Below are 24,171 nucleotides of genomic sequence, written 5' to 3'. Positions count from 1 at the left end.
AGTTCTCAGCCTCTCCACAGCACTTCACCCAGGGGATTTATCCTTCATACACTGAATTACACAGTGGTGGGACAGACTTCTGCCCATGCTGTAGGAGCCCCCGCCCATGGCATGCAAAGGGTGAAAGGGCAAGGGATGATTTTAACGAGAAAGCCTCAAAAGCTTCGGGTCGGGGCAGAGCAGAGAGCGGGTTTGGGGAGCTCACATAAGGGGTGCTCCTGAGGAGAAACGTGGCGGCAGCTCGCTCAGGGAGAGGGGCGAGAGGAGGAACAAAAGGCGATGGCTTCCGCCACCCCAGCTCCCAGCACAAGCCTCGTTATCTCCTCGGGAGGCACCGGAGAAGCCAGGGAGGAAAGGCTGCTGCCGGCCGGGATCCCGCGGCGGGGCCGGTGCCCCTGGGCGCCCTGAGGCAGTGGGGCCGCAGCCCGAGGGGCGAACGTGCCGCAGGAAGCGCTGCCTCCCCCGGGACGAGCCCGCAGGCTCCACCGGGGATGCGGGGCTGCTCCGGCTGCAGTGCGGTTGTTAACGGGACCCCAAGGCAAGAGACCCTCCCGCCCCTGCGCTGCCCCCGCCCCGCCGGGAGCCTGAGCTGCGGTAGGGGCGGCTGCAGCCGCGGGGAGGGGGTCGCTGCGGGGGAGGCCATCCCGGTCGGGCAGCGCTGCCGGACACCTCCGGGGCGGAGGACGAGGCGCGGAGCGGCAGCACCGGGAAACCGCCGCGGCGGGGGCGAGGCGGCCGCTGAAGGGGGAAGCGGCTTGAACGTGGTGCGGGAGGTAAAGGAGGCAGGACAGGGGCGGGGGGTGAGGGCCCGCCCCGGGGTGGGCTGAGGGGGCACGGCGGGAGCCCTTCCCGCCTCCCCGCAGGGCGGAGGCGGCGGCGGGGGGATCCTGCGCTCGGCCCGGCGGTGGCTCCGGTGCCCCGGCGGGAGGAGGTTCCCCCTGCCCGGAGGGCGAGTGCGGGCTCGCTCCGCCGGAGCCGTGCCCGGGGCGGTGAGTGCCGGGATGCCGGGGAGCCGTGCGGGAGGGATGGCGGCAGCCCGGGGCGCTGGGGGCCGCCTGAGCCCGGGCTGATTCCCTCTCGGAGGCGTCGCCTCCTCGGTGTGCCCCAAGTCATCCCTAAGGTTGATGAAGCAGCGGCCTCGGAGAGGGCACCAGGTAGCGGTGCCGCCGCTCGGGCTGGTTCCCCCACCCCCAGGGGCTGGACGTGCCCCGGTGCCCATGGAAGGGCACACCGGGCAGCGTGTGCGCCCATCTGCCGCCGTGGGGCATCGGATCCTGCGGGGAAACAGGCGCTCAGTGCCTTCAGCGCACCCTGGCTGAGGAAGCGATGCATCCACGGGGAGATGGAATGATTTAACGCGCCCTCCCGTTCCCGCTTTGTGTCCCCGTGCAGGAGCCCGGACGGCCGAGCTGATGTTTCGGAGCTGAGGTAATGGCAGCAGCCGGTCTGCGGGGCACGGCCGGAGGTGCGGAGCACGGTCTGGGGGCTGCAGAGCGCCCGTGATCCGCGCCGGGATGGGGAACAGCGGCTCGGCCGTGAAGGTCTGCACGGATCACCAAGGCGGCATCAACTGGCTGAGCCTGAGCCCCGACGGGCAGCGGCTGCTCACGGGCAGCGAGGATGGCACGGCGCGGCTCTGGAGCACCGCCGACAGCCAGTGCCACGGGCACTTCCAAGGTAGGCAGCTGCTCTTCGCCCGGGCTCTCGCTCTGGAGCATGGCACAGGCCACGCAGCGTGCTCTGCTCTCTTCCAGTCCCTGCCGGGTAGCCAAAATCACGCTTGTTTTGGTGTTTATCAAGCAGGAGCTCTTTCAAACCAAAACAGGTTACCAGCACTACTGAATGCATGGATCCTTTTATCTGAGGGTGTGTGAAGCTGTTTAACTTTTGCCAGTTTCTGGAAGCCCTGTTTTACACTGTGAAAAAATATGACTTCTTGTTATTCCCTCTCTCTTTTTTTTATTTTTTCCTTTTTTTTTTTTTGGTCCTTTTAATCATCTCATTTCCAGGTGATCTTTATTTAGAACCTCTTGACCCAGAAATCTGGAAAGGAATCTTGCTAAATAGGTTATTTTCCCACCCCACACACATTTGATACACAGAAATGTTAATTGCTGGGCTTTTTCAATTTAGATTCATTTTGCATCTTAGATGAAATTTATTATCCTTAGACCAGCATGTCAATAATTGAAAAGAAAATAAAAGCTCTGTAGAAAGTGCAGTCATGCAAGAGTCTAGATATGGACTAAAGATGTTTGTATTCTCACACATGTTCTTTTCATGCAGTAAAAATAAAGCTGTTAAATAAGGAATTTCTAATTGTTTTTTCTTCCAAAGAAGAAATCACATTGCTGGGATTTTCTTGTTTGTTTGCTTTCTTGCTTGTTTTTCACTATAGAGTATTGTGTTTTTTCCCCACATCCTGCCATGGTTCTAGCTTCTGGAAAACTTGCTTCATTTGCTTTAGGCTTAGAAATCACTTTAAACTGCTAATTAACTTTTAACTAGAAAGAGAAATGTATCGGATAGCATTCATTATTATGGAATCTGCCAGTACTGCCAGTGTTCAGGGTAAACTCTGAAGAAGGTTGACTGGGTGGTTTGTGAGCTGTCAGTCAAATCAGATAATTGTATGTATTTTATACTTATACACACACAGTTGTTGTGTCAACTTTAATTTTACAAGCCATAATTACTGATAAACCTGTATCTATAATGCAGTTTCAAGCTCTACCACAGCACAACCAGCAGACTTGTGTGGTGGCTGCTTTTGGCCTGACCAGCACCAGACCTTGTCTGCCACAGGGGGTTTTGGCACCCTCTGTGTGGGTCGAGTGTTACTGATGGTTAAAATCTGACTTGCAGACTTTGGTGCAGTAACCAAGATCCTATTTTGATCTCAGAGCTGGATTACATGATGTTGTGAGAAAAATCCCAGTGACTGAAACCTGATCCATTCAGGCTGCTTTGCAGAAAGTTTCACAAATATGGGAGAATGAGTGTAGTTTTGCTTATAGCCCTAGTGATCTGTTTAGTTTTTGGCATCTGATGAATTTGCTTTAGAGGAAACAAGCCATATGTTTGTAACATGGATTCTGGTTTGCTTTTGAACTACAACAAGGCTTTTGAACTGGAGGAGTTGTAGTGAAATCTGGTTTTTGCAGTCAGTGAAACTGTTTTACTGGGCAGTTTGCTTTCCCTCAGTTTTTTTACCATCTCTTTATTTTACAGTGTTATTCTCTTTTTCTAATACCTTTGTCCATTTGTCTCTCCTTAATCACAGTTGTCCATCTTTGATTTCTTTTTTTCTTTTTTCCTCAAAGAATAGTATTTAAGTCACAGTAGGGCCCACCAACTTCAACCATCACTGTCACTCTTGTGATAGTGACTTAAGAGGAAACAGTTCTCCTCCTGAAAGCTTACAGTCTAAATGTTAAAACAGAAGAGTGCAAGGTAATACTAGTCCAGTGATTAGATGGGTGACAGAATTTCAAAAAAAAGATCTTGGATGAAGCTGGGACTTGAATCCTAAGGTGATTTTTAAATGTGGTGCATTTATTGTTACAGTAGAAAAATGACACATCTTCCTAAGCAACCACAAAAGGTTGAGGTGATAATATTGATTCCTCTTCTGTGACATAGTTGTTTGGCAGTATGAAATTTTTCAAGCAGTGGTTGTGTCTGTTTTTATTGTAACTGTAGAAGCCCTGTGTACTCTGAATATTGTATAAACAATTATGCTCTTATTCTTTCTTTCTTTAAAGGTATACTGATATTTAATTGTGGGGTTTGTTCATGTTGTTAGTTGTGGGGGAAAGTATTGGCTGACTATTTATATGATATATTTTTTGTTTACTTTTCATTCTGCCTGGACAATGAAATTAGACTTGCTGGTAAGTCTCACGTTGCTTTTTCGGAGTTTCATGCTTTAATTTATGACTGTTTGTGTCCTGACAATCAATGGGCTGGGTTGGAACACAGCCTTTTTCTCCCTGATTTCACAAGAAGGAAGCAAAAGCATTTCATTATTAAAACAATAAGCCATTTTTTTACTGGTTTTAAGCTTCATTAGTCTGAGTTTTATGATATTCATATTAGTTTAGCACATTATGTTTTTTTAGCATACTCTTTGATGGAATTGTACTGTTTTTCACTTAATCCTGATATCAGTGAAGTTTTCTACTGTGACTTGAAATGGTTGTGTTTTCAAATCCTTAAATATGAAGAGCATGGTGGTGCATTTAAAACTGCAGTTTGGGTACATTTGTTTGTTTTTAGTTAAGATGAAGAGCTGGACTAGTCTGTCCTTTCTGCATGCATAGTGACTGATTTCCTTTGTTCTTGCTAGGACATGAAAGTTACATCACCTTTTGCCACTTGGAGAACGAGGCTGCCTTCACGTGCAGCGCTGACCACACCATTCGGAAGTGGGATGTGGTGACAGGGCAGTGCTTGGCCATTTACCGAGGACACACATCCATTGTCAACAGGTGGGGCTTCTCCCCTCGTGTTCCTGTCAGCTGTTAGCACACACTTTATCATTTCCCTGCAGCTCCCCATTACTACCCTCATAAAAGGGGCTGTGTAAACCTCTGAGTTTGTGTTCTGTGCTGCAGTGATTAGCTTTTCTAGCAGCACTGCTGACACGGATAGAAGAGAAATAAAAGGCACACAGCAGGGGAATGGAATCCAGGGCTGGGAATGAAATTCCAGAAGAAATTGTCCAATTGATAACAGATGCTTCTGATAAATAGGTTTAAAAACATCGTGTCAGGCTTTTGTGTCAGCAAGAGGGATAAAGTCAGGGATTTTTCTGTAATTATTATTCCTGTTTGGGGAAATGAAGTTTAATAATAAACTTACTGTGTGTGGTTGATTGGCCTGTCCTTTTAAAGTGCCTGCTAATAGTTGGACTCAATTTAATTAATAGCAAGTAGACCAGTGAAAGATTGGTATTTTTTTAACATTTCTTTTCTGGTGGGTGTGTGGGTTTTTTAGCTCCTTTCTAAACTCAAAACACATATGATGTGTAGTGAGATTCTGTAAATAGTTAGGAAGGCCGGCTCTGTGTTTTGGCACTGGCCTGATTTTTGCTTGAATCAGCAAATGGGAAATGTGTTCCCCATTCACATGACTTTGTTGCCTGTTTGAAAGGTTCCAGAGGTCCAAACTCAGCTGACAAAGAAGGCAGGTTATGGATGTTCCATATCTCTGGTTTGGAAATACCAGCTGTAAAGATTTTTATTATTATATGTTTGTGCAGCTACAACTCATTCTTTTGAAGGCCCAGGAAGTTGAATTCCAGAGCTGTAATCTCTGGTTTGCTCTTCAGTAATGTAATGAATGGGGTGCTCTTGCTTTACCTTTTTTGAGATCCTGAGCTAAGTGAAATTAGATGTTTGGTTTTTTTCTTGCACTCTCTGTATTTGATGGTGGAAAGATGTCAGTTACAGTTCAGATTCCTGGAATATTGCTTTGTTGCTTTGTTGTTGTTGTTGTTAATTCCAAGCTAGTGTCATAGGTCAGTTCATAAGTAATTTTTATAAAGAAATATTAATGAAAATTACCAAGAATGAGTTAATTTAAAAAACCCCAACAAACCCAAACCAAACAACATAACAAACTTGTAGCTATTATGTATAACCTATGAAAGTCTGTAACACCTGATGGAAGGAATTTTAGCAAAACTAAATGCACAAGTTTACAATGCTATAGTGTAAAAATCAGTGTACCTAATAAGGGATCTCAGTTGTAAACGTTGAAACAGGGAAGTGTTTTATTTTTAAAAACATCAAAGATGTTGTGTTCATGCTACTGTTTCATAGTTTGGGGTACTTGGCACTGAAATTGTGACAAAAGGAGGTTATGTAAAAAGAACAATACTGCTCATACACACCAACTTTGTTTTTTGCAGAATCCTGGTTGCCAAAGACTATCTCTTCAGTGGCTCCTATGACAGGACAGCCCGCTGCTGGAGCGTGGACAAGGAGAAACAGATCCAGGAATTCCGGGGCCACCGGAACTGTGTCCTGACTCTAGCTCACTATTCCTCCAGAGATGTGCTTGAAGAAGAGGAGGAGGAAGAGGAGGAGGAGGAGAAAATGAGCAGGGACCTGCTGGTGACAGGGAGCACGGACTGCACTGTGAAGGTCTGGTGGGTGTCCAGTGGGCGCTGCTACCAGACCCTGCTGGGACACACTGGGGCTGTCTTATGCCTTATACTTGACGCACCAAACAGGGAGCTGTTCTCTGGCAGCACGGATTACACCATCAGGACCTGGAACATTGTCACTGGAGAGCAGCTGAAAGTGTTCAAAGAGCACCAAGGATCAGTAATTTGCCTAGAGGTAAGGGCAGAGGCTTCCTCAAGAGCTTTTGGGTGTCTGTGTCTTAACTCATGTGGGTCTCAGTTTTTTCATTCGTAAAGAAGTTCTTCTGAGACATATTATAAATGGTGAGCTTAAATATTCATGTGATAACACAATTACAGCGCTCTCTGGTCTTGATATAAACCCTCTTTCTCCAAAACACTTATTGATCTCCCCTTAGCTTCTAGTGGCTGCCCTGGCCTAACTTCTAGCTCTGTATCTATCTAGATCCTACTAGGTCATGGTACTCATGAGTAGGTGTGCTGACAGCACTGTTCATCTGGGTGGGATTGTGTAGTCAGGCTCGCCAGACTTTGAAGAAAATAACCTGAGCAAGTAAACAAGCACAGGGTCAGTTGACTTAAAAAGGGGAGGGGAAAAAACTCAGAGTAAACCAGGTAACTTCAATAAACCCAGCCGAACGCCCAACCTAAAACTGTGGGCAAAAGATAATAGGAAAGCATAAAGCTGAAAGAAATCCTACAGTAAAGACCACACAGACGTGATTTGAGAAAAGAAAGGGAGAACGAGATGGCCAAGACAAGAACATGGGCAAGGAAAATGGAAAATAGAAGCAGAGCATGGGGGAGAGAAATCAGGAAATGATGGAGGCGAGAGGGGGAAAAAGGTAATGTGATCTGAAAAACTATACTCTGTTTTTCTGTTTGCAGTATTTTTCTGTTGAATGCTGCCAGCTTTGTTAATGTTGCAGGGGAGAGGAGGAGGTCAGGCAGATGAAGCAAGAGGGGAACTGTAGCACAAGCGCTTATCCCGTACACTCATTATCCACCGGAAAATGCTGATAGTGTATTTAAAGAGAGTACATGATAATCTGTAACTCAGTTTCAGGTCAGCATAAATGTTTATACATCTATGTGTCTGTCTGAAGTTAATGACAGGAGTTTTTCTTGCTGCTCTCCCTGTTTGTGTTTGTTGTCCATAAGTGTTTTTCCTCTACAGAGGCTACAGGATGTATCTTTAATAGCTGTTTAATGAAAGCTGCCTTAGTTTCTAAATAAGGTAGTCACAGCTGACACTAGCAGACTAAAAACCTGGGAGTACTGGAGGAATTCAGTTTTGCTTCAGTTTTAGAAAGAAAAAAAAAACCCCACAAAATCATGTTGCCCTGGAGTAATGTTTATCTTGCTTGTGTAAATTCTCAGTGTTAAATCTTGTTTTTATGATATTGTGGTAATGTACTTTGAGGATGCTGAAGTAAATCTGTTGCTGTCCTTAGTGTCACGCTATGTTTTGTTGTTTAATTGTAACCCTTCTCCAAGGCACAGATTGGCAACAACAGAGCTTGCTTTAATTTAATTGGGTTCTTGCTAAAATTGTTACACAAAACTGGCTTGACCCTCTCCCAGAAGCCTGGGAAATTCAATTACGCCCTTTGAATGCTCAGGAATGAGCAATGCTTGTGAGCACAGAGTTAAACAATGGCTTTAAACAAACAGAACTTCTTGTAGGGGAGAAGAAAAGCAAAACCAATACATCTATTTGGAAAACCTGAACAATTCAGAGTACACAAGAGTACTGCTGCTGCCAAGACTGTTGGCAGCAGTCCTGGCCAAATCTTCTTGAGTGACTGGTAGCCCCTCTCTTCTCTCATCACCATTTAATGTTTGGGGCTGGGAGGGTCCAGCTGAGGTACAAACAGCCCCCACAGAGAGCATTTAGTGTCTAGGCCTCCCAAACTTATCCCAGCTTAAGCAGTCACTGCTGTTGAATAGCTTTAGGCTGTCGATCTTTCCTAATTCCTCCCTCTGCTTTTCTGGGTTCAACACTATCCCTTCTGTTCCACTTGGCTGCCACTCAGCACAGCCCACATGGTATTTTCATTCTTTTAGAAAGGGGTCAATCACCAGAATCCATACAAAGATGTTTCAACAGAAAGGAAACTTCCTGAATAGAGGTGGTTTTTAAAATTATTATTATTTTTGTTTTGTTCTCAAAAAGCTTTTTGGGCCTTTTTTGCCTCAGGCTTCTTAGTGACAGTGTTGCAGTCTGTGGCAGTGAGTTGGGGTGGTATTTTTCTAACCCTGGGTCAGGAAGGACTTGGAGGTAGTTGTGAGTTGCTCACAGTAGCCAGCAGTTTTAATTGTTGACAGTAATTCATTTTCTTCAGTGCTGCAGTGAGCTGCTAATTACATCAGATTTTGGCTCCCCTGTCCTGGAGGAGCTGAGTTGGTACCAGCAATTGAAGGCAGTTACCTGTTCTCTGGGTGGTACAATGGTTGTATGGGGAGAAAAAAAGGGAAAGAAAAATAAAGACTTCTTTTCATTTTATTTATTCAAATAAAGATCCCTAAGGGAGGGTGACCTTTCAAAAAGTTTGAGAAATGCTCAGTGTGATTTCTCATCCTGGACACAGATCAGGAAAAATTTGGATATTGAGACCATATTTTCCCCAACTTTAAAAAGCTGTTATTAAAGGGAATGCCCTGGGATGTTCTGAACTGCTGCAACTTAGGTCTGGCCTGTTCCAGTCACCTCCCATTACTTTCCAGTAAACACCAATAGTGTGAATGGAAATTCCTGGAGCTTCTTGAAGGAGTTTGCTGGGTAGATAGCCATAAAACACACCCATGTTTTCCACCCTGCTTCCTGCATTGCTGGTGTGTGGAAAGCAGAGGGGTGATCCACAGACATCTCTGGATTTTGAATGTTCCCCAGTTGCTTTGATATCCTTTAAGGTGCTGTTGTCAGGTAGTGTAAGTTAGAGGAGCCTGGAAACAGCTCTCATTAAGAATGGCAGAACAGAAAGTGTTGGTGACTTTAGGGCTTTCCCTTTTCCCCTGTCCTTGGTGGACAGGGGAGTGAAGAGAGTGAGCTATTCATATTTCCCAGGCTTGTCCTGCTATGCAGGGGTCAGTCTGGTGAAGGTGACCAGCTGAATCCACTGCGTGTGCTCTGCTGCCAAAGGAGTTCTGCAGCTTTTTCTAACGCCCCTTCCCTCTTCCTTCCACCATTTAAATTGGCCTGAGAAAGGTTTTTGCTGGAGACTTTCTATCTGCAGTGGGAATCGTGTCCATGTTAGGTGCTTTGGCAGCATTGATTACTTGACTTTCCCAGTCAGGCAAGGTAACTTGCAGTGGAGGAGCCAGAACTCTTCTCTCTCCTCCTGCAGTGTGTTGATAGCTTGGCAGATGAAGTGCAGCAGCTGTTTTGGGAGCTCCCTCTTCATATAAGAGCCAATAATGAGATGTTATAGGAAGTGATGGGAAAAAGCAAGGGTGGGCTGAGTGTAATCACATAGCTCATGCTCATTCTTCCACTTAAAAATTTCAGGCCTGGCTAAAGACCAATATTTGCAATTAATAATCAAAGATACATTTTCATTAATGTGACTGCAATGGGCTGAATAACCCTCGTTTAAATATTTACTTGTGTATGTTTTTCTAAATGTCTCTCCTAAGTAGCATTGCAAACTGGTCACAAGGATTGCTTTGTCCTTTGCTGATTGTTCTGCCTCCGAGTATTTATCAAAGTTGTGCTGCCAAAAGCTGGTAGGGAGAAATGATCCAGCTTGGAATTTAGCTTGGATCCTACAGCAAACATTCTTGCAAGAAAAACTCCCGTTCGAAGAACATGAACATGAGTGGGCAAGGACTTGCTTCTGGTTTTCCTGCAAAAGATCCTTTGTTTGAACCATTCCTTTCAGTTGCCTTTTAAAGCTGACTAGAAGAAAAGAATGCTTTGAACAAAGCCACTGCCTGGACTCTGTTTATGTACTTAACTGTTGTGATCATGGGGACAGAAATGTTTTCTTGCCACACCAGTTACATTAAGTGCACATATTTTTTGTAATTTGTGTTTGTATGTGTTGCATCAGAGGATGAAGATGCGAATGAGAGGAGTGTGAAGGTGTACAACACCTGTAAGAGCAAAACGTGTTTCTGGGGCCATCACTTTGCACTGCAGTAGAAAAGTTGAAAAACATTCTCTTAACAGCCAGCTCAGAGAGCTCATTCTAGATGGATTCTCAGGGAAAAAAAAAACCCAACAATTTCTTGCCCACAGGGAGTTTGTTAGCTCGTTAAAATGGATGTGGTTAGAATGGGATCTTGAAATTCAACTCTGCCCAAGGCTTACATAGTTGTAACTTGAGATTGGTCCAGCTTGGTGATTTTTGACTTAGAAGTGGCTGTGAACAGAAGACCCAAATTCCAGATTGTGGGAGCACTGATCCCCACGAGAAGAATAAGCTGGTGGTGGGATATGTGGTCACTGATGTGAACTCATCCTGAAGTTCCTGGGAGCCAGTCTGAGTGCAATGACCCTCAGCAAAGGATGTGTCCAAATCACTTTGGAGAACCAATGCCTCTCCTTGGCTCTCCAAAAATTGTTTCTTATAACAAAGGTTAATTGGGAGGGCAAAGTCCATTCTATAAGGTTGGAATATCTGCTAAACAGCTCTTTTGTAGATATTTTTGGCATTCTTACAGGTAGAAATTGTCTTAAGCTGCTGCATTTATTCAGTTCAGCCAAGCTTGTGAAGCAATAGGGTTGTGATTGTCTTGAGAGACTAACCCTGGATGTGCTAATTTGTTCTTTTATTAAAATTCTGGTGTGTTTGGGGGCTACAACCAGGGCTTTTTCTTATTGAAAGAATATTCATTATTTCTAATGAGACCTGTAACTACTGAAGTGTTTACAACTTTCCTTTTCCTGCTATTACTCTGCAACCCACAAGCAGCTTGACTGAACTTTTTCATGGAATAGTTACATCTCCAGTATTTTGGCCTGAGATTTAGGACAAATTTGCTCCATTTACATGCCTCAGTGTTTCATCTCATTCAAAGCAAAATCTCTCATAGCAAAGAGAAAAATCAACAATCCAGAATTGCAAATATCAATGCATTGATTTTTTTTCTGCTGTCTGGCTGAGGCTTCAGAACAGGGCATCAGGTTGGCAGGTTTTTAATTGTTTTGAATCTGCATGGGTTTGAAATGTCCACTCAGCCCATTGATGTCAGAGCTGCAAATCTGTTCTGTGTTGTTCACTCTGCCACAGGTGTCCTTGTCTGGCCATGGTTTTCTGTGTCAGCAGTTTTGTTGGGCAGTTATCCAAAGTGAGCCAAGTGCTCAAAAGCCAGCCAAGGAAAATACAGCTTTGGAAATATCACTGCTTCTCTGGGCAGTCACAGATTGGAATATGTAACTCTGTCTACTAAACATTTTGAAACCACAGAGTGTGGGGCCAGCTTGTAAGGTGCTTTGGCTGGGGGAACAGAAAGTGATAATGATTATTATTTTTATGAAATGCAGATATCTGAAGTGTTGTAGCTTAGGCTGGAGTTGTAAGCTAGACCTATCTTAAGTCAAGTGAAGGAGAAGTGATCTCACCTAAATTGGTCTGGCCACAGCTGAGAAGGTTGTCCTTGAAGGGGAGGAGAAATAGTGAGTTCTAAGGCATGATCTGTTTCAGATGTGCCTCAGGATGAGAGGAATTGTGCCCTAGATCACAGTGACTGTAAGGGGCTATCTTAGCTGTAGAGATCTGCACCAATTTAGATGAGATTATGCTTATCATATTGCTAAAGGCAGATCTGATTTGCAACTTCAGCCTGAGCTGAGAGCTCTTGATGGCTTTCTTCACTAATAGCCATTTCATACTGTTGTATAAAAATACCAAGGGAATGAGGGGTTGTGTGACAGTCAGAGCCTGCCCTGGGTTTTGTTGTTGGCTCTGCTGCAGGCTCTGTCTGTGGCATCTGGTAGACTTTTTAACCTGTTAATATTTCCTTTTCCATGCAAGGTTGAGAATCCTTTGCTACTGTGCTCACCTCCTTAAACTGGGGAGGGGGAGGAAGGTGCATAGAAGTGTTTCATGGGGCAGCACAGAGCCTTTGAATTTAATGAGGATGGCTGGTGTGCCAACCATCTCACCAGATCTCAGACTGGGCATTGGAAAGCCAACCCTATCCACAGCTACAGCAAAACCAGTGTGGGCAGCAAGTCAAGGGAAGTGATTCTCCTCTGTTCTTCTCTCTTGGGACCCCACCTGCAGTGCTGGATCCAGCTCTGGAATCTTCAGCAGAGGAAAAACATGGATTTGTTGGAGCATGTCCAGAGGAGGTTGTGAAGATGCTGAAGAGGGATGAAGCACCTCTGCTATGGAGACAAGCACAGAGAGTTGGGGTTGTTAATCTTGGAGAGGGCTCTGGGGAGACTTTTGAGCCCCTTCCAGTGCCTAAAGGGGCTCCAAGAGAGCTGGAGAGGGACTTTGGACAGGGCTATGTAGTGATGGAACAAGGAGAAATGGCTTTAAACTAGAAGAGAGTACATTTAGATTAGATATTAGGAAGAAATTCTTTGCTGTGAGGGTGGTGAGGCCCTGGCACAGGTTGCTCAGAGAAGCTGTAGTTGCCCCATCCCTGGAAGTGTCCAAGGCCAGGTTGGAGCAACCTGGTCTAGTGGGAGGTGTTGCTGACCAGGGCAGGGGTTTGGAACATGATGATCTCTATGGTCCCTTCCAACCAAAACCATCCTGTGATGGTAAGGCTCTTATAATCCCCGTGCTACAAATTACCTGAGTAAGCCCACATAATTTAATACATTTTTATATCTAACAAATTAGCAAATCTAGGCAAGCTGAAGTTCTCTTGTTTCACTTTGGCATTGATATACCCACTTAAATGTAGAAATGAAGCAGCATAACCTAATGTACCATTAATGCAGAGTGGCACTTACCTGCAGGAGGTTATAATTTAGTGTTTTCCTTGCTCAGTGGGTGGGTTGATGCTGCTAGCAAGATGTCTAAAAAATAAATGCAACGACTTGGCCACGAACCACACAGCAGGATCTCAGGTCAAAGCATCCTCTTCCATTTAGCAGGTGCACATGACAATGTTCTTCATGCCCATTCAGGGAGAGACTGGAGTTTAAAAGTCTTTCCTCAGGCTAATTGTGCAGCTCTCGATTTTGTTCATGCTGCTGGCCATTCGTTCTCTCTCCTCATGGAGATGCTGAATTAATGCTGTTGCTAAAACAGCTTAAAAGTAATAGGAAGTGACATTTGAAAGTACTGCTGGCTTTTTACAGTGGTTTGTGCTTTACAAGCTCCCGGCGTTCAGCTATGAAATCTCTCCCATGGGCCAGGTTCTGCTGGTAGGAAGTGTGGCATGTCCTGCTCCAGCTGGGCTGGTGGGAGCTGCAGCCAGGGAGTGTTTTGGTCTGCCTGCACACATTTCTTGTGTGGGTTATCACAGTCCCATCCCTGTAGTGCTTCATATCTTAAAATACCCTTTGTTTCATGTTCTAACACAGCACAATGTTGTTTTGTACAAAGCTCACTTTTGATGCCTTTTGGGAATGGGGTCATTCCTTTCTGGATTGGGAGTGGAGATGGAAGACAGTGAACAGCATTCCAACCTTATAAATAAAGAGTGTGCAAGGAGTGGGAACCAAATCAAAGGTGGCAGAAGAACCAACCCTTAAATGTGGCCTAAGAGTAAGACCATGACAAGTTGGTTTGTCATTTGTTGGTTTCCTGCAGATACTGGAGAAGCATCAGGGGTTTGTGCACTGGTGGTTGTTCAAACCTTCTGGTATGTGTGTCTGGGGGCAGACAAGGTATTATTCATTGCTCCTTAGGCAAATTCCACTTTTGGAATTTTGGGGGGTCAGGGTTCTCCCTCCTGTCTCTCCATCCCTGTGATACAGAGGTTGCTGCAAGTTCATAAAACTTATCTCAAGCTACAGCCAGATGTTGCAGTGACTGGCTGCCTTCAGGTGCCAGGAGTTGGGCTCTACATAACAATGGCTGTGAAAACCACAGTTTGATTTCTTTACACAGACAGAGAATGCCAGATTTTTCTATGCACTATGGAGTTTTTCCTTGCTGAGCTTCCAGGCTTTGTATAGTTTGTTTACTGTGCACTGGTTGGTTTTTCACTCTTGCACAGGTCAGTTATTTTCTCTCTGTCTCTGTTCCCCAACTGCAATCCTTCCTTTCGTCATTCTCTGTCCTGTCTGTGTGGAATAAATCCCATCCTCCCCACCAGTGAGTTCTCACAATGTTCAGGGTGACTGCTGCAATGAGGCACCATTCTTCTTTGAGAGACACACAGCAGAATGTAATTTGCTTGAAGATGTTTAAAAACCTGTGTCAGGATAGTTAATTATTTAATCATTCAATAGCAGTCTAAGAAGACTTGTGGAAATGTGCATACAGAACAGTTTAAAGGAAGAGCAAATCTTTCCAAATACTAGCCTTGTTCAAAGTGATCATACTAAACATAAACCCTGGCTTATGGTGTGTAGGATTTTAATTTTAATTTACTTTTAAAAAACTTTTTGTTACTCAGAATCGTTCTGAATTTTTTTTTTGTAATTAAAACTTAAAATCTGGTAAGAGTTCTTGTCAAGGATTCTTTGCAGAAACTGTGCTGCTGGGTTTCTTTTTGAGGCTTTAGTAATGTAACTGATTATGGAAATAGGGTTAGCATTGTTAAGCTCACTGGAATCCTACCTGCTGGCACTAGCAGATGGACTAAGCTTTAATGTTCTGAAAGCTGGGGGTTTTTCTAACACCCAGAAGTCAGTGGGAGATGCAACTGTGAAGAACTCAAGGTTGGTTTCCTCACCATGCTCTGTTTCAAGGTGCAGCTTGTTAATCTTTTCTGAGTTTCCAACTGTGACTTGGGCTGAGTCCCTTCAGTGCAGTTCTCTCACAAAGGTGCCTGGGAGGGCATTGCTGATGTGTTTTTCTCTCCCCTCAGCTGGTGAATCGGCACCTGTACTCGGGGAGCGCCGACAGGACAGTGAAGTGCTGGTTTGTAGACACTGGGGAGCGGATCCAGACCTACAAGGCTCACAAACACAGCGTTAGCACTTTGAAGTACCACGCTGGCATCTGTAAGTTGCCTTTCCTATGTTCTCCAGCCCCCTGTCTCCTTTTCAGTGTTTGTCTTTTACTGAAGGTTGTTAATGGAGAATAATTTTGAATGCTTGTGAAGTTGTCATTTTTTCAACTCCAGCATGTTTACGTTCAGTACCAAACTGCTGCGCTACTCCATGTGGGAAGCTTGGACCTTCCCTCCATTTTCCACCTCCCTCTTCTCACAGTTGAAGAGGCAGTTGTTTTGTTTCTGTTACCAAGGGAAGTGGCTTAAATCCTGAGCTGCCTGGGGGTTATTTGTGCAGCTGTGGTTTAACCTCACTAGTCTGCTGTCTGTCACCTGCTTCTGCTGCGTGCTGGGGACAGCAAGTGCTGCTGCTGGACACACAGCCCTGTGCCTGTCCCTGCTGCCTTGTGGGCTCTGTGTAACACCCTGTCCTAAACCAGAATCACACCTCAGATGCTCACTGCTCCTTTTTTAACAGTTAGGCTTCCTGTTCAAGCTCTGACCATCTCCTAAACTCATTTTCCACAAGTTCTTTTCCCGTTATCTGTCCTCATTCGTGGATTTGTTCCCCAAACCACCCTTCTCCAGTAGCCAAGCAGGGCTTGCCTTACTAATGGTCAGGACTCAGCCCTCCTACTTTCTGTACTCCTGTTTACAGTGCTTTCTGTACATAAGTGTCCATTGCTGACACAACAGTGAATTCTGACCATCAAACCTCCCTCTTTAAATCCCTCTCTCTGCTGGCTTTCCTTCTGTCTGGGTTTGGGTTGCAAGACAGCACCTTTGTTTTTATCAGTGAACCTCTCTCTGTGTTATCCTGGTCTTATTCTGCCTCTGGTGTTAGACCTGATGTACCTTCACTTGCTTCCCAAAAAAGAACTTCTCTCCTTCTCTCCTCTAATACCCTGAAGGAGATGGACATGGCTGTCTTAAGCTAACCTAGACATTTGGAAAGCTTTTCCTGATTTTGATTTCTGCACTTCAGCTGTGAAGTGAACACATCACACTAAACGAATGGTTGCTATCTGGGCCCTGATCTCTCTTTTGGCAGCTCCTCAGTGTGATGATGATAAATGGCTGACAGATGCAAGATGGTGCACGTTAGCAGAGAGTTGTACCTGCACAGTTTAGTGGCAGTTGTCTGGCACCATGCTTGCTATGGCTGACTAAATTTATAACCCAGTAACTGAATTGATTTCTTAATTGTGTTTGGAAACTTAGCATGTAACCAAGCCCAAAGGTAGAATTTTATTTTAGTCAGGAAACCTCTTTTCTGGTCTTCCTTTCAGCATGAGATCCACAGCACTGCTTTTGTCCATTAAAATATTTAGTTGTAATTTATGGTTATTTCAGCTTTCCTCACCTACATGGCAGAATTATCCCATTCTCGCCTACCTGCAGGTTGTAATTTCTGCTGATTTCACCTTCTGCACTTGGTTAGAAAGCTGAAATGGAAAAGGAAAGGGTCTGAAATTATGCTACACCCTGAAGTTATTATTGCTCCAAGATGCAGGCAGGTAGAGCAAGAGAAATGAACTAGAAATTGTAACTCAGGATGAATGCTGGCAGACAAAACACAGATGATTTTGTGTGTGTGGTTGTGTTTGTGTGTGTTTTCCCCTTTTAATTATAAAGACACAAACAAACCAAAACTTTGAATTTATGAAGACTAGCAAAGGTGAGGTAACTTTGCTAAATTGATGTTTGCCTGATCCTGTGAGGAACATTCATATCTGGGTGGGAGATGGAGAATGTCTCCTTCATTAATGAGACCTCCAGAGCTGCAATTTTCAGTGTTGATCCTACTCTTCATGCAGCCAGCACAGACTTGATCAGGCTGTAAAGAAAAGAAAATTTTAGTTTAAACAAAAGTTTCATTATCTGATGCCACCCCCCTCTATCCCCTCATTCCCCTTATTCTCTCCCTGCCATACACATACATTATTTTTCCAAAACACTCTTCTTTTAAATTAAAATGCAGACAATATTGCTGCATTTAGTCAGACCTGTGAAGAACATCCTGGTAGTGTGATAGAAGAGTTCACAGAGTTTAAGATCTCATTTTAAATCAAATGCAAAAACATTAAAAATGTCAAACGGGGGGTATCGAATTGTTCCGCTTGAAGGGTAGAAAAGATGTTCTGGAAAAATATTAGGGACTTGTTTGAAAGCATTATATGCACTGAATGCATTTTAATTAATGAAAGGAAATTTTCCCTAATAATTATATACTATGATTGCTTGCATTATTGTGGTGCGTACATCACATATTTCCACAGTATCTAATAATTTTGTTAGAATTAGGATTGTAAAGACATGTTTAGTTGATAGTGTTGGAACTAGTGTAGGTTAAGATTCTGTCTCTTCACCTGGGACAGATCAGAACCATCTCTCAAAAATGTGGAGAAAATTCTTCAATAAAAATGATGTTTGTTACGGTTTATGTCACATTTGCACCAATTCATGAAAAAACATCTCAGCCGAGAAGTGGTAATTTTCTGTTAGAAGATCTTAATTCTTCTGCTTTCTCTCTGTTCAGTGCCCAAAGGCTCATTGCCCCGAAGAGTTTCTGATCTAAATAAGAAAATAGAGTAGAAGAAAGAGAGGAAAAATACATTTCTGTTTCCAAAATCACTTTATAGTGTACAGGGATACCAGACAGCTGTGAGAACTAAGCATTAAATCCTCAGAATGTGTTTGCAGTGGCTTTCCTCAGTCTGCTTGTGTAATTAATAGCATGGGGAATGTTACAGCTGGTTCTTAATCTAATTTATGTAATGATATGTTGATTATTTCTCTCTTAAAGTATGTGCACAGTAATTTAAAATTTAATGTGGTTTATATTTTTTCATGTTGCAAAAGCTCCAGGGGAACATTTCAAAACTGTTCTCCCAAGGGTCTATGAAATTTAAGTAAAAAATGAAAATTAATTTTTTGTTGTTGTATATTTCACAGGTTGTATATATCAGTGTATATTTAAATGCTAAATCTGGGTTAGATCAACAGCTCTTCTTTGAAACTCAGAGGTGCAAAGAGGCTTCCTAAATCCAGAGTGACAGTTCAAAAGACATAAAGGGTGTCTGTCAAAAGCAAAGTCCTAATAGCAATAGCTGAAGTAAACTGGCAGCTGCATAGTGAAAACAGCTCTTAATTGGTTTCTACTCTCTGCAATTCTGTTACAGAATTAAGTGATTTCCATTCACTGGAAAAAAAAATTCCCTGCTTTACTTTGTTGTTACTCATTTGCAGAGTGGGACATGATGCTTTTTCAGGACTGCTGGAAATTGAATTATAGTGGCCCATAAAAAGTGACATTGATTTTCCACATCCAGATGTTTCTTGGAGGTGCACCCAGGAGGTGCCCAGCTCCCTGCTGTTTCATTTGAATTTAAAAAGCTTATGGCAGTACATAGTTTGTACTCTCATCTGTTATTGTAGTCCTGAATTTACCACCATGATAATTTTTTCACCTCTCTTTAGAGATTCAGTCCCTGACTTCTCACAAAAGATAAGGAATCTGTTGGCTTCAGGCATTCCATTTTGTAAAAATCTTTCTATGCTAGTGGCTTTTACAGACATGAAATACAGGAGCAGTGAATATATTGCTTTTTTCAGCTCTGAAATATTTCTCTCTAGATAAACTTGAGGAGTTTGGGTTAACTGCAGGAAAGTGAGTGTTTATCAAGAGAGTTTGTAACCTTTAAAGCGCACAAATGGGCTTCTTTTTGTGCATAGTGCTAAGTACAAAATCTAAATATTAACACTGCCTTACAGTTTCTGGATATAGCAGTTCTGGAAATCTAATGTGAAGATCCTGAAGTGCTGAGAAATTGTTCTTTGAACATGTAAGGTACTCTAAGGAAACCTGATGAGCAGCCAAAATTCCTGGTCATGCTCAATTTAGTTACCTCAGCCCTGCCCCTCTTGCAGCAGCAGAAGTGATGGAGACACTGGAGTACTGAATGGAAAGCTGTAAATAACTCTGGTAAAACAAATGCAAGGTTGAGTGGAAATCCTTAAAACCAGACTTGAGATAAATTGCCTGCTTGGAATCATTGAGGCAGGGAAGTACCTGTGGAAGAGAAGAGCAGAAATAGACACTTGAAGCGTGTGGAGTGAAATGCTGATGTGGAACTTCAGGTTTAAGACAGTTCAGTGTTTTGAAGAATACAACTGAAAACAATCATGCTGGGGGTCAGCAGAATGAAAATGATCTGGTTTGTCTGAGGAGAGAATCAAAAAGATATGTCACACTCCCTTGTGAGCTGGTTTTAGGTACATTTTTGGACTTGCATGAACTGACCTGACATGGCTGCTCACATCTGGCTGTGCTGTGTGGTTGTGTGTCAGTGTTCACAGGAAGTGGTGATGCCTGTGCAAGAGCTTTCAATTCCAGGAGTGGAGTCCTGCAGAAGATCTTCCGAGGACACAAGTTCATCATCAACTGTATCCAGGTCAGGAAGGGGTTTCTTGGTGGGGTTTCTTCCTTTGGATTAGTCCCTTGTTTGTTTTGTGGGAAGTGGTGTGGCTAACTGCTCTGCATATCTGGAATTGGATCTTTTCTTGGGATAAGACTTGAATATTCTGCATGTAATTTTAGAAAAGCTTGTTAATAATAATAAGTGAAAGCACAGAACGAGTCCCCAGGGACAGCCCCGTGTCTGGGATCGGGGTGTTTTCAGGTCAGGTTGGACAAGCAGCCACAAGAACTGAGACAGATGAACTGGTGCTGTGTGGGGCACAGAATGGACTCCAGCCTCATGAGACCCTTTCCATTACAAGACACTAATGATAAGTGTTTGCAGTGCTCTAAGGGGAAAAGAAGCTCCTGCCTTATGCAGGCAGAATAATTACAGCATCATCCCACAAACCACCCTGGGGCATGGCATCCCTAAACAGTCTGAAGCAGCTCAGTAATGATATCTGACCCACATCCTGCCAGGCAAATGGAGGAGTCTGTGCCACTGGCTTAAAACTGAAAGTTAATGTTGTTTGCATATTGTCTAGGCTCAAGTGAGACTGGCATTTAAAAGTTAAAATGGGAGGGATTAGTAGTCCTTGGTGGTCATGCAAAGACCATGGAATCATAGAGTGGTTTGCATTGGAAGGGATCTCATTTCAACCCCCTTGCCATGGGCAGGGACACTTTCCACTAGACCAGGTTGCTCAATGCCCCTTCCAACCTGGCCTTGAACTCTTCCAGAGATGGGGCAGCTGCTCTAATCTGCATCTTCCTGCATTGGGATCTCAGTATAAGCTGTGTGAGGGATGAGTGTTTCGATTAACAGTGTGAGATGTTGTTGGTAATTCTGGCAGGCTGACAGTCCAAAGAAAAAGAGAGGAGATAAAATTCCTTTTGGAGTTGATCCCAAGCACATCAAGTTGTAAATATGGTTTTCTCTTGTGTATTCTTCTGAATTAGCAAGCGGCTGGTTGGTCTTAAACTGCAAATTCCTGGTACTGGGCAGTTGTGTATCTGGCAGTCACCTGGATGTGTTTGGGGAACACCTGATAGAATCACCCTGGGCAGCCCCAAAAATTGGCAAGACCAAAGCTGGGCTTTGTATTCTTCTTTGTAACTTGATTTCCAATTGTACAGAGGCAAAAAAACCTGGGGAGAGAGAGGACTGAGAAGTGGCAATCTTAATATGATCCTAAGTATATTAACAAGGGCTGGATGAGGGGTGTGGGGCTTGTGTGGTGCTTGATGTAAGCCAGGGGATGCTCACTGTCACAGCAAGGACAGGCTGGCACAGAGCACCCATGGGGTGGACAGCCTGGTGCAGGAACAGGAAGATCATCAAGACTGAAGTCTGGCTTTCAGGACAAGGACAGTTGGAAACACTACTAATAGAAGCAAATTGATCATAAAGAACATGAAACCACAGCAGTGAATCTGGGTTAAATTACTGTATGTTTGGAAAAACACCGGAGTTTGAAGGAGGAATTGTACCTAAAACTTACTGCAAAGGAGGAAGGGAAGCATTCCTGAACCCCACCACTGCCCACTGATGATGATTTTGGTGCCTCCTTAAGCTCCACATCAAAACCAGCAGTCTGAAAACAGCGGAGAAATTCCCAGCTACAGCCAGTGCTGATACCGGGTTTGGTTCCCCATTGCTTTTCTGGAGGGTCTGGGTTATAAATAACTCTTGCTGTTTATACTTTATGGCTCTGTGAAGTGGCTGAGAAATGAGTCCTGACTTGGTAATGTCTCATCCCACTTCAGGAGCTTTTGTAATAATTTATACTGACTCTTGCAAGGAGCTCAGGCCTTAAGTGTTGGGAATCAAGCTGTGTTTGCTCTGATTTTTGACAGTTTGATTGTGCTGATTCCGAGCCATATGGTTGGGTATTGAATGTGATCCTGTTGTTCCAGATCCACAATGAGCTGCTCTACACAGCTTCCCACGATGGCACACTAAGGATTTGGGACATCCGGGGAATATGCAAGAGAAATAAGCGGCGCTTGAAGAAGGAGAGGTCTGTGCAGGGCAGGAGCTCCCAGAAGGGGAGTCTGTCTCGTCTCTTCAACAATAAGGTTGGCTGTATGGTCCAGCAGGAGAATGGGGAACACGAGGCTGTTGAACTGATGTGACTGTTCAGAACAGGCTTGATGTCAGTGACCAAAGCTGAACTTTTTGTTTTCTGCACCACTGTGTCCTTGTAAACCAGAACTTGGAAAGAGATGGGAAATGGCTGAACCTCTGTGTGAGGAGCCAGGATTCTCTGTGGCTGCCAGATGGACTCAGGTCAGATCCTGGGCTGCAGATGACTCAGCTGAGCAGCTCTGGGGTCAGGAGGGGAGGCAGTGTGGTTCAGGTGAGGTACCACTGTGTGTGTGCAATTAGGAACTTTCCTTATGACTGTTGCTGTCAGTTCCCTCAGCTGCCCAGTGTCTGATGAGATGTTTTCCTGTTCCTGTTGCCCACTCCCACGGTTCAGCCCAGTGTGGCACTGAAAGGTGTCCTTGAATTCCATCTTCACGGCTGACCTTTGGGTCAGTTGTTGGCTGACGAGGCCAACGCAGGAGGGTTTGGCTCTGCAGCAGGAGTTTAAAGCAGACTGGACCCCTCTCTGGGAAGCTGGGACTAATAGGACAGAAATTAATTTAACTGGGTTTTTTAAACAAAACATAAGCCACAGAACAAGCTAAACCTCAAACCTTTTGTGCCGAGGTCAGCTGTTTGCTGACCTTGTGTTGTCTTTCCTCCTTCCAAAGCTGTGTCTTGCTAGGTTGCCAGTAGCATTGGATAAGCAGTCAAACTCAAGAGTTTTCCAAGTCTTTTTCCAGTTCATCCTTCTCTGATAACCACTGAGCCATGAATTAACAAGGGTTCTTATATTTTTCTATTTCCAGATACAGCTCTTTGTAGAACCAGTACAAAAATATCTAACCACATGTTTTTATTTTTGTGTCTTTATTTATTCTGTACTACAGCAAGATAAAAATGCTGTAATCCTTTTTTAGAATGGATTAATAAACATGTGGCATCTACAGACAACTGACTGTCTAGTTTTTATTTTTGTTTCATACATGGAGGGGATGGCCTGGCTGCAGATGTACAGCAGTTAAGAATGGATGGAATATGGGGTAAAAACCCCACCTAGACTTTTGGAAACATTTCTTGCCTTCCCCTCACTGCTGGGGTTGGAGTTGGGTGTGTGTGGAGCTGTCCTGCCTCCCACCATTCACCACACTGCCTGAGCTCAGTTCCCCAGTCAGGGGAGGGAGGGACCAGACACAAAGCAAAGCATGGACTTGAAGGGAAAGCAGGGATGACTTAAAGCAACATAAAGCCATGTGCCCTGGTGGCACCGAAGACCTCTATTCTAACACTGTGTCAGTGGGTCAGGCCCATCACAGACCCTGCTCTCCTCTCCTGCTGAGCAGCTTTGGTAGTTCTTACCTGGCAGGTTTCCACCTCTAGCAGGAAACATCATTTAAATTCTGTGAAATGCCTACCAAGAGACTAATTTAGAAGGTCATCTGCATTGTGCAGACTTAATTCCACTGTAAAGCTCTCAGGCTGGTCACTGGGGCTTAGTGACACATGTTTATGAGCTGGTTATGGCTTGCCATGGAGCTTTGTATTTTGCTTCTGAGGACAACACTAAATAGGAAGCCTTTAGGAGATGGACAGAGTTCCCCAGACCACCTGGGCCGTATTTTCTGTTTAAAACTTCACATGCAGTACATGAGACACAAGAGCCTATCTGGGCATACAGCAGCTGCACATGCAATCAGCAGAGAGAGATCTCAAAGAGTGGAATTAATGAGTCATTACCACTTGTGCCTGTTGCTAAACATATCACAGTGCCTCCAAATGCATGGTCAAAATTAACTTACAGCTTTCAGCCAATGCCTCCTGCCCTGCTGATCACTTACAACTGCTCTGGCAGAGTTACATCATTGATGAATGGCTGCTCTGACAAGCACTGCATGTTATGATGCTAATTTTAAATTCCCCAAGGACAAACCTTCCCTTCTGAAGTTGGCGCTGCCAGTTTGCTGCGCAAGCCACTTCAAAGAGGAGAACTGCTGTCTTCAGAGCATGCCCAGGGGCTGGCAGGCAATGCCAGGGTGCCAGGAGGTTTGGGAAGGAAGGAGTAAATTGAGTAAATTCGTGTTTCCACCTACTTCTTGTTAAAACTACATCCATGACTTGTATGTTTTCAGTTTTAAATCCTTTTATCTGTTCTGGTTTTGATCTGCATTTTGTCCAGGGGTTCCTCAGTGCTGGCCTGTAAAGAAACAGGATATTACGGGTGCTGGGGCTGATTTTCCCTCAGAAGCTCATACTGCTGGCTTTGGAAATCCTTCAACCTTCAGGGTAGAGATACAAAGCCACTCAATTTTTACAACACTTGCCTTGATACAGAAGAATGAAATACAAATAATTCCTTAACAGTGTAATCACTGCCTGCTTTTTGCTGTGCTTGGCTGAGGC

General features: G+C 44.3%; 1 protein-coding gene across 4 annotated transcripts; it reads left to right on the top strand.

The window, feature by feature from the left end:
- The first annotated feature begins 528 nt into the window (after nucleotides 1-528).
- WDR86 (WD repeat domain 86) lies at nucleotides 529-22,725 on the top strand. Of its 4 annotated transcripts, XM_085050219.1 has the most exons (8): nucleotides 838-989; nucleotides 1,393-1,677; nucleotides 4,349-4,490; nucleotides 5,915-6,154; nucleotides 6,239-6,347; nucleotides 15,095-15,230; nucleotides 19,571-19,674; nucleotides 21,600-22,725. In XM_085050219.1, exons 2-8 carry the CDS (start codon nucleotides 1,515-1,517, stop codon nucleotides 21,816-21,818), a joined length of 1,113 nt encoding a protein of 370 aa, XP_084906345.1. In that variant the 5' UTR covers nucleotides 838-989; nucleotides 1,393-1,514; the 3' UTR covers nucleotides 21,819-22,725. The 4 variants fall into 4 exon arrangements, with proteins under 4 accessions (XP_084906344.1, XP_084906345.1, XP_084906342.1 ...); XM_085050218.1 differs by lacking the exon at nucleotides 838-989 and adding an exon at nucleotides 529-594 and having other exon boundaries at nucleotides 5,915-6,347; XM_085050216.1 differs by having other exon boundaries at nucleotides 5,915-6,347.
- The last annotated feature ends 1,446 nt before the right edge of the window (nucleotides 22,726-24,171 follow it).

The sequence above is a fragment of the Lichenostomus cassidix genome, chromosome 2, assembly GCF_008360975.1.
Source record: "Lichenostomus cassidix isolate B80296 chromosome 2, HeHo_3.0, whole genome shotgun sequence".
Lineage (NCBI taxonomy): Eukaryota > Metazoa > Chordata > Aves > Passeriformes > Meliphagidae > Lichenostomus > Lichenostomus cassidix.
The sequence above is the reverse complement of the archived record's forward strand: the minus strand, read 5'-3'. Positions and strand labels throughout refer to the sequence as shown.

Coding starts and splice junctions, on each gene's coding strand:
- WDR86 (XM_085050218.1), top strand. CDS start 1,515: ATGGGGAACAGCGGCTCGGCCGTGAAGGTCTGCACGGATCACCAAGGC. Junction 1,678..4,348: donor GTGCCACGGGCACTTCCAAG/GTAGGCAGCTGC, acceptor TGTTCTTGCTAG/GACATGAAAGTTACATCACC. Junction 4,491..5,914: donor CACACATCCATTGTCAACAG/GTGGGGCTTCTC, acceptor TGTTTTTTGCAG/AATCCTGGTTGCCAAAGACT.